The 17,088-nt window shown below is 38.3% G+C and overlaps 1 protein-coding gene across 8 annotated transcripts in view; it reads left to right on the forward strand.

The window, feature by feature from the left end:
- gbf1 (golgi brefeldin A resistant guanine nucleotide exchange factor 1) overlaps window positions 1-17,088 on the forward strand; it is a 254,996-nt gene that overhangs the window by 178,954 nt on the left and 58,954 nt on the right. For 7 of the 8 annotated variants that reach the window (XM_072583554.1, XM_072583556.1, XM_072583558.1 and 4 more), the window contains 7 exons: window positions 809-1,004; window positions 3,240-3,451; window positions 3,541-3,639; window positions 4,616-4,810; window positions 5,545-5,731; window positions 14,392-14,529; window positions 15,748-15,836. In XM_072583554.1, coding sequence (XP_072439655.1) covers window positions 809-1,004; window positions 3,240-3,451; window positions 3,541-3,639; window positions 4,616-4,810; window positions 5,545-5,731; window positions 14,392-14,529; window positions 15,748-15,836 — 1,116 coding nt within the window. The remainder of the gene's footprint in view (window positions 1-808; window positions 1,005-3,239; window positions 3,452-3,540; window positions 3,640-4,615; window positions 4,811-5,544; window positions 5,732-14,391; window positions 14,530-15,747; window positions 15,837-17,088) is intronic. The other variant, XM_072583555.1, reaches the window with a different exon arrangement.

Raw genomic sequence — 17,088 nt, forward strand, 5'->3', positions numbered from 1 at the left:
CTTTCTCTATTTGGAATAATGTGATTGGACCTTGTACATGCACATAATTTTCTACACAGCCCTTTTTGCTTGGTTATGTCCTGAAGATTGAGCCACAGGCTGTGCAATAGCTCAAAAATACTGCACTAGAGTACCAGCCTAGATTCTAGTCACTGCAGTGGGCTTGATCCAAAAATCTTCTGTTTGGGGATGAAATATTACTCGTCAAGGCTGAGGGAAGATAAAAATTTGATGCATAATAATTGGAACACTATTGCTGTTCATTGTCCCAAGTGGACCAACATTTGGAAGTTGTTCCACTAATTAGATGATTGCATATTTTATCGTGCATATGGACTGGTGTAAGAAATAACAGCGAGAAGGTCATTGATTGGTAGTAAAGTTTCAAAAATCTCATGTAATGGTTTGTTTCTTTTACTTGTGTTTCTTGGTTTGTTTTTGATAAAGATCTGTACACTACCATCTCCTATTCACCAAGTTTGTTCCCCTTGACTGAGTGAGGTCAAGTCTGCACATGCTGGTTGTAGAGTTTGATTGTTGTAGACAGTTTTTTTCCTTCAGTTTATCTTCAACTCTCTTTCTTTGTGTCAAGGCCTTCTACATCAACAGTATCTAAAGAGGCTTTAAAAACCATCGAGTTATCTATGATTGTGACAATAAGTCATGCATGTTGGTGAACTTTCTTTTTCTCAAGTAGGCAGTTAACCCTTGACCATATCAAAAGTTTGTATAATGTTCGCAGATACAATGTAAAGAATCTAATTGGACCATCCAGATGAACTAACATGAAAGCTTACTATTTTCCTAGAAGAGTGGAAGAGTGGAATGTTTTATACCTAAGGAAGAGAAGGCTCAATCAATGTCAGTGGAGTCTATTCCAGAAGTATTTGAAGATCGTGATTCCCTTGCAGAAATGTCCGATACTGCTTCAATCCATGAAGTACATGATATGGACTATGTTAACCCTCATGGAGTTAGGTTTACACAGTCAACTCAAAAGGAAGGTTTGTAATAGTGATCACATATCCTGATGTTAAATACAGTATGCAATTTGCTGATAAAATAGCTGCTATGAATTTTAATAAAAATCTAATTTGCATCTTTATATATTTTACAATCCACTAATATCATAAATGCTAATTGGCCTGGTTGACTTAGTTTCAGGTTTAGTTATGCAAATTTTACATAACTTTGATGTTCAACCTGTTTTTGTTGATATTAAATTGAACATGCAGACTAAAGTATTGCATTCTGATACATCTGTTAGAGCTAATTCCTGAATCCTTGGTGTAATTTAAAAGTACAAAGCAAGACAAGTAAAACTGAAAATATTATTTTCTGAAGTTATTTAGCTTACCTTTAAAAATTGAAATGAGAAAAGTTTCCACTCTATGCTAATTTGTAAATTACTGTATTTAATATTTCATGCAGTGACTTAAAACGTGTCCTGCTTGGAAAATTTTCTTCTTAAGTTTTGAGTATGTGTCTTCTTCCTGAATTTTATTCCACCTGTTTTTTTTTCTTCCTGGGTTTTATCTAACACTTCTTTCTCTTCAGTTCTCGTCCATCTCTCTGAATTGACCCAATAAACATTTGACTTCCAAATTTCTTTATCGTGCCACTCAGCAGTTTGATTCAAATTAGAATTTGAATTAAACTGTTCTGTTACACTGAGGCACTTTGTCTCAGCAAAACTCAGACTATGAAGCACATTGAGCAATTCAGTATATTGCCATGGACGAGTTGGAAAAGGAGAAAACAATTAAACTAAAATTAAAATATTAAAACGTCAGGTATGGATAATCTGTGCTCATGTTTATTCAGTGAAGCTGTGGATTTCGTAGCAAAGTTGCTAGCTTTATTAATAAAATTCCCAAAGAAGACAGGATAGTACCAAAGAACCACGAAATGTTACTTTTATATATAAAAAAAAGGGACCAAACCAGAGAACAATCAATGTAAGGTTAATGGTAGCAAATGTAGTTACAATTATACTGAAAGAAGTGGTAGAAAAACATCTGGAGACAGAAAATCCAGTTTTTAGAAAAGGCTCTTAGATAGTACTCCAAAACTGGGGACCACTTACTCATAATTGCATTTGTACTTGGGATTAAGTTACTCAATATTAAAGTTCTCAGATTATAGTAAACCAGTGTGCCACGTTGAGAAAAGATGTGACATAATACAAGACGGCATTGGAACTCTTGGAGAAAGGTGATGTTATGTGGAAAATTAATTTGATCATTGACCAATGAACCTAGCCAACACATCCCTGAACACTATGGGCAATTTAGCACGGCCAATTCACCTTACCTGTTTGGACTGAGAGGAAACCGGAGCACCCGGAGGAAACCCACATAAACACTGGGAGAATGTGCAAACTCCACACAGTCAGTTGCTTGAGGTTGGAATCCAACCTGGGTCCTTGGTATGTGGGGTAGCAGTGCTAACCACTGAGCTACCATGCTAAATTGCCCTCACTGTTCAGGGATATATAGGTTAGGTGCATTAGTCAGGGGTAAATATAGGGTGAGGGAATGGGTCTGGGTGTGTTGCTCTTCAGAGGGTCGGTGTGGACTTGTTTCCACGCTGTAGGGATTCTATGATACGCAAAGGCTGCAACATGCAAGTGCAGAGAATCTTATCTGCACCTGTGTCAGCAAATACAGTATTTTGCAAAACACTTTTTTAATCCCATGATGGCACATAAATTTGTGATGACATATTAGCTTGGAATTGTCCGCACGTACAGTTGCGGATGTCAGCAGACTCTGCGCCTTTGTAAAATCAAAGGTGTGGGAGAATACAAACCAGGGAACATATGTACACAGTAGTTGTGAATAAATTCACTACACAAACAAGGAGAAATTTACATATCCGGAATGGTTAAAAATATGAGATACCGATGACCGGAAATGGATGTGACAATTGACTTTAAAACTTTCAGAAAGGAACTAAACAGATTTACTGAAATAGGTTGTACTCATCTACTCTGAGGAGACTCATAATGTATAAGCACCAGCACAGGGCATTTTGCACAAATTGCCTGTTTGTTGTTATCTAATGCAGCCTGTGCAGACATGTTATGAAACACCTCCAGGGAAGTTGGGACTTGAACCCAGTCCTTGTTGCCCAGAGTTTTGAACGCTAACACCTGCACCACAGGATTCTTAATAGCCTTTCTTATACACTCTATATTCTACGTAATTTGGACTAACACGTGAGTGCATCTCTTTCAGGTGCAGCTCTGGTTCCATATGGTTTGCCTTGCATACGAGAGCTATTTCGGTTCCTTATCTCTCTCACCAATCCACATGACCGTCACAACTCTGATGTGATGATTCATATGGGTTTACAGTTACTTACTATAGCACTGGAATCGACCCACATCGCCACCTATACTTCTTTGCTTGGTCTTGTTAAAGATGAGCTCTGTCGACACCTGTTTCAGGTAAGCATTTGATAATTCATTGGATTTTTTAGACTGGTGAATTTGTAATGAGGGTATACTACAACTGTGTTTCCTAAACTGTTTTTCAGCTGTTAACTGTGGAACGTCTTAATTTGTATGCCACTTCTCTCCGGCTGTGCTTCCTTTTATTTGAAAGCATGAGGGAACATCTTAAATTTCAACTTGAGGTAAGTGAAATTTAATGATGAAACTGAGTCTAATCAGAGTGGTCTCAGTAGATAGAATCTGCTTCATATGCACATTGACCAGCCTTTGTGGTAGCTGACCATGATGATCATGCTCATCCTAGTTTAATCTTGGAGATCTAAAATGCAATCTGGACTTCAGGAGACCAAATTCTTTCAATCCTTTTTGTTATTCATTCTCATCTCTGACTTCATTTTGATAGGATTATGTTATGACTGCCAAGTAAAAAGTCAGATGTGCAACAAGGGGTAATTGTTTATGTAATGAGCCTAAAAGGGCATATTGTTGGGGATATTGGGGTTTAAAATGGGTTTAGACAATCATGAACATAATGTTGTCTGCCCTGGCAAAGGGTCACTGGACTCAAACTCTGTTTTTCTCTTGACAGATGCTGTGTTTCTCAGCACACTGTGCTTTAGATGTCCAGCATCCACAGTTCTTTGTGGTTATTCTATTGGATTAGCTGCCTATTATACAACCTACCTAATAGCTTTCTTGTTCTTTTGCAATGTTAGAGTTGATTTTAATTTGTAAGTGAGTTACAAAAATATCTTCAATGTTTCCAAAATTAAAGTTGCCTTCTATTTCATGACTTCAAAATGCATTTGTTTTGGGAAAGAATTTAAAGACTCAACATTGATGTAATGACCAGTTTTAAATGACTATTAACACCATGTTTGAATGATACAGTGAATGCAAATACTTTGAAATACTTTTTTTGTTGATTTGTTATGTTTGATACAGAAATTATATTGGTCATGGTGGAGAAGCTATTCCAAAGTAAATTAAGAAACTGGCATTTTGCAGTTGGACAAACTTTCTGTTGTCCTGCCGTACTGTTGCAAGAATATATTTTAGAACTGTAGTTGAGACAGTTGAAGTCCTATACAGCTCAGTATGGTTTAGGAAGTTGTAACTAGCATTATACGTGGAAAGCTTATGTTTTGTCTTCCCTAGATGTATTTGAAAAAGCTGATGGAATTGGTCACCTCAGAAAATCCAAAAATGCCATATGAGATGAAAGAAGTGGCTTTGGAGGCACTAGTTCAACTGTGGAGAATCCCAAGCTTTGCCACAGAACTGTATATCAACTTTGATTGTGATTTCTACTGTTGTAATCTGTTTGAAGATCTTACCAAGCTCCTTTCCAAGGTAAACAGACTGGAGGGAGTTATTGTTCCTTTCAAATGTTGGGTTTTTCTATCAACTTTAACATGGCATTTCATTGTTTAATTTTTCAAATAAAAGAGCTTTCCCAAGAAATTCAGTATCTGTAATACTGATTAACCCTAATTTGCTTGAGTGATTCTAAAATTGAGGCAATGCAAAGCAGGCTTGGAAATTCTGTTATGGAACAGTACTGGCATTTCCAATAGAAAGCAGTAATTCAATTATTTAATTTGTTGTTAGATCATAATTTTAATTCCAGTATGATAAATTATTATGTTTTAATACCATGATATTTGAGAATTAATGCAATTGTTTCTGCTGATCAAGTCTCCACTATAGTTTTTAAAGCTTTGTTCCACCCTACTTTCTTTCAAGATACAAGCCTATTCTTCAAGTTTGCTGTCTTGTAACATTGCTGAAAATGTGTTGCTGGAAAAGCGCAGCAGGTCAGGAATTCCTGAAGAAGGGCTCACGCCCGAAACGTCGGTTCTCCTGCTCCTTCGATGCTGCCTGACCTGTGCTTTTCCAGCAACACATTTTCAGCTCTGATCTCCAGCATCTGCAGTCCTCACTTTCTCCTGTCTTGTAACATTGTAAACAAAGTGCAAAGGAACATCAGCCAATCTCTGAATTATTGATGAAAACATGATTCCTTTAGAATATTTGCATCTGTTCTGTCGATTTTATGAAACACCTCTTTCTGTTTACATTTTTAGAATGCTTTTCCTGTATCTGGACAATTGTACACCACTCACTTGCTGTCACTTGAGGCTTTATTAACAGTTATTGACAGCACTGAGTCTCATTGTCAAGCCCAGGTTCTCAATAATACTTTACAGCTGGACAATAGAGATGGAAGTACTCTGACAATGGAAATGAGCAATGGTAAAGACATTCCAAATGGTAAGCTATTTGTTCCAGAGGAGGCTCTGTTTTTCAGATAAGCAAGTCCCACCAGGTTGGCTGCTATATTTTAGTCAGTTTAACAAAGGCGGTGGGGGAGGGAGGGAGGGAGGTGGGTACCCATCTGGGTTAGATGAAGGCAATCACAAAATAAGAAAGCAACTTAAGGAAAATTTTTGTTCCAAGTATCTGTCATGGCATCATTTTGAAATGTGTAGCGTAAGGCTATTTACTTTGCTGCTAAAGCTTAGGCTACATAATGTGGATGCAATTGGTTATTCATTGTGCAGTTTTGGTAGTCTAAAGTATTACGTTTTCCTACAATTTACTTCTAAAAACCTTGGCTATGCAAGAGTTGTGAGCAGGTTAGCTGGTATAATTAATCATAGTCGAGAAGCTATTCTCAAATTATTTAAGAAATTGGCATTTTTCATTTTTACAAATTTGCTGTTGTTGTGTTGCATTGTTGTAACAATGTCATAGAGTCATGCATTTTAGAACTGTGGTTGAGACTCGTGTCTTGCAGATTGTGGGTAAGAAATGGCTTTGATGTCAAAAATAGTGATTGAATCAAAGTCAAGAGATATATTTGAAGGCAAAGAAATTGGAGGGCTGTGGGAATGGCTGTAAAATTATTTTAAAGAGCAGATAAGCATGAATGGTTTCTTTCTGTATTGTTAGATTGTTTGAACAATAACCACAGGCCTGCAATTTCACTTATCTATCAACTCCATGCTAAGATTTTGCTGCGTGACACAAAAATCCAAATGATTAATAGTGGTGTGTCACACAGGACGTGGGGTAATTCCTGCTGTTTTAGACCAGCTGTGGCAAGTAGTTGAATTTACTCAGTTGTTACTAGAGTAACTTAGTTGCATGATTCTCTGCCACCTTGCTTGTTCAGAAGTCATTCTAAAGAATTGACTTTGGCTGCAATCTGTGAGATTGACATCGTATTCTACCAACAAGATGCACTTTGCAAGTTGGGTAACTTGGGATGCATTCTGTACCAATGTATTCAACTTAATGATGTAATGAAACTACCTATATTATTCATTGACAATTTCAATAATAACTTGGAAGAATTTGTAAATCAGCACTTCATATTGGATTGAATGTAATCCAGTTATGAAACAATTTGTATTAGGGATGCAACCTGGTACTTGAGAAAGTATTCACTTAGTGTAGTCTTGTAAAAACATAATGTTATTGAAATGTGTCTGTCTAGATTTTCATTATTAGTGTTTTGAGTAACAGAATTGCAGCTCTTGAACTATTGTCATTTTGACTAATTTTTTAAAAAATTGACTTGTCATTAAGACTGACAAATCGTCCTCTGGATTGATGATTCGAAGTCCCTGAAAGATGTATATTATCGTTTCATACACTAGTTGAGATGAGAAGATATTACTGTGATTTTGAGACTCACTTACTCTGAAAGGCAATATATAGTTAACTTTCAGATGCACACTGTATTTCTGTTGGATTATCTGTTATGTTGTACCTTGAACTGTTTCATTGTATTCTTAAATTAATACTTGGAAGTTTTATTACTAATTAATGCTGGTTTGATAGTGACACATGCATGTTCATCAAATTATGACGGTAAGGACTCAGGATAAGTCACTGATAAGTATTTTGACTGTAAATATAAGCGTGATTGTAGAATGCACCTCTCTTGTACCCTAGAACACAGCACAAGGCAAAGCAGCTTGCTGTTCAACTCAACTGCTCACATACTTCATCTAATTTTCTGATGGTCATTGAGTCCAGTATTCTTTTGTATAGCTATGGTTTGGCTGCCCTTTTTGAATAAAAAGGGTGTTATAATCCCTTTAGATTCATAGAAGTTTACAATGCAGAAGCAGGTCACTTGATCTATCTTATGCAGGTTCCCGACAGAGTTAACCAGCTAGTCCCATTCTCCAGTCATAACTCCATCATCCTCTAAATTTATCACTTTCAAATATATGTCTAGCTCTCTCTTGAAACCTCCAGTGCAATCTGCCTTTACCCCTGTGCCAGGCAGTGCATTCCAAATTCTAACAATTATTTGGGTAAAGAAATTTCTCCTCATTTCTAGCTCTTGCTGACAATCTTGAAATGTTACCAATAAAACAATTATTGGAAACCGCACATCTTTCTTCACCCTGGTAAAATAGTTCATAATGTTGAACACCTCATAAAGTTACCTCTTAATCTTCTCTGCTCCAATAAGAATAAGCCCTATTTCTCTAACTTTCCTTGTGTCTAAAATCCCTCATTTCTGATATCATTCTAGCGAATCTCCTTTGAGGTTCTGAAGGGCTTTAACATATTTCCATAAATAAGGTGCCCAGAACGGAATGCAGTACTTCAACTATGATCTGACCAATGATTTGTAGAGATGTAGAGACCTGGAGATGTACAACACAGAAACGGACTCTTCGGTTCAACTCATTCATGCTGACCAGATATCCCAAACTAATCTAGTCCCATTTGCCAGCACTTGGCACATATCCCTATAAACCTTTCTTCGTATATGCATCCAGATGCCTTTTAAATGTTGTAATTGTACCAGCCACCACCACTTCCTCTGGCAGTTCAATCCTTGTACATACCATCCTTAGGTCCTTTTTAAATCTTTCCCATTTCACTCTAAACTTACGCCCTCTAGTTTTGGACACCCCCACCCCAGGGAAAAGTCCGTATCTATTTACCCTATCCATGCCCCTCATGATTTTATAAACCTCTGAGGTCACCCCTCAGTCTCTGACACTCCAGAGAAAACAGCCCAGCCTATTCAGCCTCTCCCTAAAGCTCAAGCCCTTCAATTCTGGCAACATCCTTGTAAATCTTTTCTGAGCCCTTGTGAAGTTTCATAACATCCTTGCGATAGGAGGGAGACCAGAATTGCACATAATATTCCAAAAGGGGCCTAACCAACATCCCATACAGTTAGAACATGACCTCCCAACTCCTATACTCAATGCTCTCACCAATAAATCAAACCATACCAACTGCTGCCTTCACTGTCCTATGTAACTGTGACTCCACTTTCAAAGAGCTATGAACCTGCACTCCAAGGTCTCTTTGTTCAGCAACACTCCCCAGGACCTTACCATTAAGTGTCTTAAGTCCTGCCCTGATTTGCCTTTCCAAAATGCAGCAACTCACAATAATCTAAATTAAACTCCATCTGCCACTCCTTGGCCCATTGCCCATCTGATCAAGATCCCATTGTATCCTTCGGTAACCTTCTTCGCTTGTCCACTACACCTCCAATTTTGGTGTAATCTGCAAACTTACGAAGCATACCTCCTATGTTCACATCCAAATCATTTATATAAATGTGAAAATCAATGGACCGAGCACCAACCTTTGTGACACTCCACTGGTCACAGGCCTCCAGTTTGAAAGGCAGCCCTCCACGACCACCCTCTGTCTTCTACCTTTGAGTCAGTTCTGTATCACTGTATTCCATGTGATCTAACCTTCCTAACCAGTCTACCATGAAGAACCTTGTTGAACAACTTACTGAAGTCCATATAAATCATGTCTACCACTCTGCCCTCATGAATCCTCTTCGTTACTGCTTAAGAAAACTCAATCAAGTTAGTGAGATGTGATTTGCCATGTACAAAGCCATGTTGACTATCCCTAATCAGCCCATGCCTTTCCAAATACAGGTAAATCCTGTCCGTCAGGATTCCCTCCAACAACCTGCCCACCTGCAATGTCAGGCTCACTGGTCTATAATTCCCTGGCTTTTCCTTACCATCTTTCTTAGTTTAGCATCACTTCCTTATTTTTGTACTCCATGCCTCTATTTATAAACGCAATGATCTTATAAGCCTTATTAACAACTGCTTCAACTTGCCTGGCCAAAAGAATGACGCACTTGAACTCCAAAGGAACTTCTCCTGTACTGCTCTCAAAGTTGTACAATTTGAACCTGTATCATCTTTCCATGTTTCTTCTATCTCACATTTCATCTGCTAGATGTCGACCCATTTGGCCAACATATCAATGTCTCTGAAGTTGCTCAGTATCCTGCTCTCAACTCCCTATTCTCCCTTACTTATTCTCCCTAGCTGCAAATTTAGAGATTTTGCCCTCAGCATCGATGTCCAAATAGTTTATGCAAATCTGAGAAAGCAAGGGTCCCAACACCAATGCCGGAGTAATAACACTTTCAATTCATCTCCAGTCTGAGAAATACCCATGTATACCTACCATGTGCTTCCTATCTTTTAGCCAACTTCAAATCCATGTTGCCAAGAACCTATTAATCCCAAACATTTCTAATTTGCTAACCAACTTGCCATATGTCACTGTTTCAAATACTTTCTGAAAGTCCAAATATTATAACAGGCACAGCGCTACCCTTGTCCAGTCCCCATGTCACCTTGTCAAAAAACTCAACTAAATTTGTCAAACCTGACTTCTTACAAAGCCGTTTTGACTGTCTAGTATTAACTTATTTTTTTCTGTCTATTTATCTTATCCCATATTATGGCCTTTATCGGTTTTCCCACTATTGATGTCAAACTGGCAGATCTGTAGTTTTGAGTTATGTTTTTCCCCTTTGTTAAACAACAGTGTCACATTTGCAATCCTTCAGCCCCCAGGACTAATTCTGTGTTATGGGGGGCCTGGAAAATCTCCATTAAAGGCAGCATGAATTGCTTCTTTGCTTCTTTCAACAATCTAGGATGCATCCTATCTCAGCATGGCAACTTCTCTATGTGGTGTGCTGCCAGCCTTTTCAGTACCTCTTCTTAATCACTATACTGTCCAGTTGCTCACTATCCATACTTGAAACTGGACCATTATCATCATCTATAATTTAATGAAGACAAAAGCAAAGTATTTGATACTTCTGCCATACCATTGCTTGAGTGAGCATTTTACCCTGCTTGGTCCTTATGGGTCCCACTCTATCATTTACCATTAATATGTTTGAAGAATAATTACTATTTGTTTTAGTGCAATCTGACATCCTTTTCTGCCACTTCTCTTAGCTTTCCTTATTCTAGACTTGGCCTCCTGCATTTGAGATAACTTCCTGATTTCTATTGCTATTATTGTTCCAGTGTGCATCATATTCCTCCTTTTTCTTCTTTATTTTCTCATTAATATCCTTAGTCATACTTTAGCTTTGGATAACCCATATTAAACCTCAGCACGTTCCTTGTACTCTGGAAAAACATTGGTTTCATCTCTGTCTTTGAAAATATCCAAACAAGACTTCTATAGCACTTAAAATCATTCCAAATACTAATGATAAGAAAAAGCAAATAAAGGAATGATTATATCCTAATATAACTTTGAGACCAGAAACTGGATGCTTGATGTAAAAGGCAGTTTTTGTTGGTGGGAGAATATTGACATAGTTCTTGTGTTGTTTTTTGGTAGATTATTGAGCCGTTCTAATTGACCTGTAAGTTACCTACAGGTTGTGATCTGTGACTGAAACTGTGTTTGAGAACTAGGATTTACAACAGCATGTGAGAGAATTAGACTGTAGAGATGCCTGCAATTTTTCAAGGAAATTGCATTCAATTGAATAGATTGTAGAATCAGAAGCGACCCCACAAAATGTCATTAATCAAGCAAAATCTGCAAACCCAGAATATGACTTTAGTATGCGCACCAGTAACAATAAGTAATGGGATGGGGGGGTTTGCACTAGTCATTGCTCCACTCTTATCCATTATCCATTGATTTGCATGTACATCCTTGAGAGAACAGGATTCTGGATTAGTGGTGCTGGAAGAGCACAGCAGTTCGGGCAGCATCCAAGTAGCTTCGAAATTGACGTTTCAGGCAAAAGCCCTTCATGCTTTATTCCTGATGAAGGGCTTTTGCCCGAAATATCGATTTTGAAGCTACTTGGTTGCTGCCTGAACTGCTGTGCTCTTCCAGCACCACGAATCCAGAATCTGGTTTCCAGCATCTGCAGTCATTGTTTTTACCATACTTGAGAGAACAGTTTTCGCTTCTTGTGCAACTGTTTCACACTTGTTATTTCTGCATGTTGTTGAAAATCCATTCAATAGTTTAAATGGGAAATAAATCCCCTTTTGCTTTTTCCATTCTTCTGCCTTTAATCAGCAGATAAAGAAAGAGATTCTGGAAAGATGTGAAAATAACAGTATAGTTGTGGTGGGTAATTTTAATTTCCCCTATATTGACTGGGACTCGCTTAGTGCTGGTGGTTTGGATGGGGAGCAATTTGTTAGGTTTGTCCAAGAGAGTATTTTTTTGAAGCAGAACATGGATAGTCCCAACAAGGGAGGGGGCCATACTGGACCTAGTATTTGGAAATGAGCCAGGTGATCCAAGTTTCAGTGGGGGAGCCATGACCATAATTCTGTAAGATTTCATATATGTATGGATAAGGACAAGAGTGGACCTTGGATTAAGGTGTTAAATTGGGGGAAGGCCAACTCTGACCAAATTAGGCAAGAATTGGAGAATGTGTATTGAGAGCCCCTGTTTGAGAGTAAATCCACATTTGACACGTGGAATTTTTTTTAAAGTCTAGTTGGTAAGAGTGCAGGACAAGCATGTTCCTGTGAAAATGAAGGACAGGGATGACAGGGAAAATCATCAGCTTAGTCAAAAAGAAAAGGAAGCATACCTAAGATCTAGGCAGCTAAAAGCAAACAAAGTTCTTCAAGATTATGAAGAAAGTAGGAATGGGTTCAAATGGAGAATTTGGAGGGCTAAAGCATCTATGTAATGTCCTTGGCGAGCAGGGTTAAGGAGAATTCCATTGCATTGTATACATATATTAGGAGCAGGAGGTAGTTAAGGAAAGAGTAGATCCACTCCAGAATAAAGAAGGGAGATTGTGTGCAGCCAGAAGAAATAGGCGAAATCCTTAATGAATACTTTACATCAGTATTCACCAAAGAGAGGGACATTGAGTTGAGGGGAAGGTAAGTAAATACTCACAGGCAGGTCATCATGAAGGAATAAGTGTTGGGTGTCTTGAAATACGTTAAGGTGGACAAGTCCCCAATACTAACTATAGCAGAATACTGTGGGAGTCAAAAGAGGAAATAGTTGGAGCCTTAACAGAGATCTTGGCATCCTCTTTGACCTCAGGCAAGATTCCAGAGGACTGAACATAAGAACCAGGAGCAGGAGGAGGCCATCTGGCCCTTTTGAGCCTGCTCCACCATTCAATAAGATTGTGCCTGATCTTTTTGTGTACTCAGCTCCTCTTACCCGAACTCTCACCCTTAGTTTTTTTTTAAACAATAAAGGAATTATCTTAGCTTTAAAAACGTTTACTGTAATAGTATCAACTGTTTCCCTGGGCAGGGAATTCCACAGATTCACAACCCTCTGGGTGAAGAAGTTCCTTCTCAATTCAGTCCTAAATCTGCTACCCCCTAATTTTGAGGCCGTGCTCTCTTGTCATAGTTTCACCTGCCAGTGGAAACATCCTCTCTACTTCTACCTTAACTATTCCCTTCGTAATTTTATGTGTTTCTATGAGATTCCCCCCCCATATCTTCTAAATTCCAATGAACATAATCCCAGTCTACTCAGTCTCTCCTCATAAGACAACCCCCTCAACTCTGGAATCAACCTAGTGAACCTCCTCTGCACCCCCTCTAGTCTCCTTTCTCAAGTAAGGAGACCAAAACTGCATGCAGTACTCCAGGTATGGACTCATCAGCACCCTGTACTGTTGCAACATAACCTCCCTGCTTTTAAACTCGATTCCTTTAACAACGAAGGACAAAATTCCATTTGCCTCCCTAATTACTTGTCGTACCTGGAGACCAACCCCCTCTGATTCATGCACAAGGACACCCAGGTCCCTCTGCATAGTAGCATGCTGCAACTTCTTACCATTTAAGTACTAATCCTTTTCACTGTTACTCCTACCAAAATGGATGACTTCACATTTATTCACATTGCATTCCATCTGTCAGATCTTTGCCCACTCACTTAAGATAGTTATGTTCCTCTGCAATATTTCAGTCGTCTGCACATTTTGCTCTGCCACTCATCTTCGTGTCATCTGCAAACTTTGACACACTACATGTCCCCAATTCCAAATCATCGACATAACTTGTGAATCATTGCAGACCCAACACTGATCTCTGAGGCACACCACTAGTTACTGATTGCCAACCGAATAGCACTCATTTATCCCCACTCTTTGCTTCCTGTTAGTCAACCAATCCTTTATCCATGCTAATACTTTACCCATAATGCCAATGGCGTTAAAAAGACCAATGTTTTCCCTTTATTTAAGAATGGAAACCGAGGTAATCTAGGTACTTAAAGGCAGTGAGCCTGACGTCATGGTATGGAAACTGTTGGAGAAGATCGTGAGAGAGCAGATTTATTTACATTTGGAAGTGAATGGACTTGTTAGCGTTAGGCAGAATGGGTGTGTGTGGAGAAAGACATTATTTTGAAGAGCAGGGGAGTCCTGTGTGATTATGAGACCATCAATTGTATCTCAACTGACATCAGGAAAGCAGATTTTCTGGTCATTATGCATTTAGATTTTTGGGATCCTGCATTGCACAAATTGGCTGCCATGTTTTCTACGTGACAGTATTGACAATATTTTCGAAGTGCTTTGGAACATCTTGAATTAGAAAATGCAATGCAGTTTATAAATCCAGGTCTTGTTACTTCCTGGGCAGGTATCGAAAAGTCAGGGACTAGTGGCAATTCGCTTCCTTCGGACATGGAAGCATCACTACCTCACCCGCCAACCAGTGGCCACCTTATGGCTCAAAAAATGAAATTGGGCCGGCAGGTTCCAGATGAAGGTGAAACAGGTAAAACTTAAAGCTTAATTAAAAAGCTTCCAGTCATTTTAAAAATCCTTGAGTTACATGGTTATGGTTTTGGCACTGAGTACTGCACCAAGACAGTTAGTCCATAGTTTTGGATACCGAACTATAGTCCCTTGTCTGTTTGGATCCTGTTGCGAAGAACATGTTTTTTGACAAAATTCTACCATAGATCAATAACCCTGACAAAAGTGTACAAATTCTTGTAATGTCTTATTTATTTGTAACATTTTTATGGAAATATCTTTGACAGTGATTCTATTTGATGCATTTTATGAACAAGATAAAATTTCTATGCAGGACAAATTGCAATAATGTTAAATTAAGGTATAGAGTGTTACTTAACTTCTGTACAGCCAAGATAAACACTGAAAGTGCTGAATGAAGCCAGGACATCTTGCAGAACTTGTAATAATTAATGATCAGAGTCTAATAACTTTTCTTTGGAACTTCAGATCTTTATCATTTTACAGTATTTTGCTTTTGTTTTACTATAGCCCAGTTGTTACTGAGTTGTTTCTAGAGTGCAAGTTTCTTTCCTCCCATTTGAACTTGGATTAAAAAGTAATGCATGAACCTTTTAGGATATTAATGTTGTATTTAGGCTGAGGCCAGTGAAGATCCCAGAGTTAATTTGTGGACTTAGCTGAGATACTGGCTAACTCCGCAGTCATAAGGATATTGCATTTGTTTGCAGTGTCCTTGAGCCAGGCAAGAGAGAAAAATTGGTTATGCTTACTAAGCCTAATGGTTATCCAGCACAGCCTCTATGTTACAGCATTACTGATAAGATTAGGATAGGCTAGTGAACTTCTCCATGGCCAACAAGGTTTTGTTATCAAGGTATCTTGAAATGTTCAATATCAATACAGCTATTTATGGTTCCTTTTCAAAATAAGATGGATGGAAAAGATAAATTCAGATTTGTATTTCTAAATTGTGCCTAGCTTTCATTTTTAAACATTCTTTCCTTTGGTCACCCTTCCTTTGGTCGCAATTTTTTTTGGAATCAGGATTCACTCAGAAATCCTAACATTCTTTGACTTGTCAGAGGTCAGGTTTTTTTCCTGCATTTTGCTGAGCATATATCTGGTCAAAAATTAGCTGTAAGAATGCAAATTGTAAATTGTTTATTTTTGTGTTTCTATATTAGGACATTTTCAAAATTAGCATAAGACTGAGTTCTGATATGTTCATTTGCAGTGGAGAAGAGGCCACCCAAGAAACCAATTAGATTTTCTTCTTTCCTACCAAGTCCTCAGGAACTGTCAGATATTAAAAGCAAAAAAAAGGTAAGTAATTTATACTCCATGTTAACAGTCTCTCCTCTATTCTTTCTGCCGATTCACAACTGGTTTGGCATGAAATATTGTATAATAGCCTTATTGCAACAGTATTGCTACAGATCAAGTTGCTGCTTGAATAACACTGTTGAGGTGTGGAATACTTTCTAACTTTGTGCATTCTGATGCTACCTGCATAAAACCCTCTTCCAAAAGATTGTTATTTGGAGAAATTTTCTTGGCCACTTCCTGCTCCCAACAATCTACTCAGAAAATTAAACTGAAATGAATATGTACGATATAATTAAATTATAATTAAATATAATTATATCCTTCTTAACCCAATATTCAATTGTAGCCATAACTGTAGCTACATCTGTAAAACTCTTCATGGCTTTGGGTCCTTAGAAGAACTCCTCAGATTGCCCATCGTTGGAGGTCTTATGTTAAGACAGTTAAGTGCGTCCATAAATCTTGCTATCTTTTCCTTTGATTCCCAGCTCCTTTTTTTTTAAATGACACCTCCTCCAACCTGAATTGTTTGCCCACGCTTTTGGGCACTCCCAACTAATGTCCTGTTCCTATCTTGTCAAAGTTTCAGCTGCATGTTTTATTACACTTTTACACAATTATCAAGTTCGACCATAAAATAAAGGAACAGGAATAGGCTGTTCAGTCCCTTGAACCTGCTCTGACATTCAACAGGATTATAGCTGATCAGACATTCTTCACATCCACTTTTGTGCCCTTACCTTGTAATCCCTGATCAAAAGTCTATCTGATTCACCTTAAGTATACACAAGGACTCTGTCCGCACAGTTCTGTATGGCAAGGGGTTCCAAAGATATTCAACTCTCTGAGAGAAGAAATTCCTCCTTATCTCAGTCTTAAATTGGTGCTCCTGTGTTTGAGACTCTTCCATCTCTTCCTAGCATCTCCCATAAATGATTTATGTCTCAGCATTAATCCTGTGAAGCCCCTTGAGAATCCTGTATGTTTTAATAAGATTGCCTCTCATTCTTCTAAACTCCAATCTATCCATGTATCTCATAATTTTGTCAACTGCCGTCAGCTCGCTCCTCAGCCTCTGCCGTCAAGTGAAAGACCTCATTCAGAGTTCATACAGGAGACACAGAGAAGTTCCGACAGGATCTTAGAGATGGGTTATCACACTCTGAGTTATTACAGAAGCAAGGTGGAAAAGCTGGTCACTTTCTGGCTTCAAGGAAATTGAAGGAATGAGTGATTAAAATCAGGCATG

Source organism: Chiloscyllium punctatum, chromosome 13 (assembly GCF_047496795.1).
Source record: "Chiloscyllium punctatum isolate Juve2018m chromosome 13, sChiPun1.3, whole genome shotgun sequence".
In the NCBI taxonomy this organism is placed as follows: domain Eukaryota; kingdom Metazoa; phylum Chordata; class Chondrichthyes; order Orectolobiformes; family Hemiscylliidae; genus Chiloscyllium; species Chiloscyllium punctatum.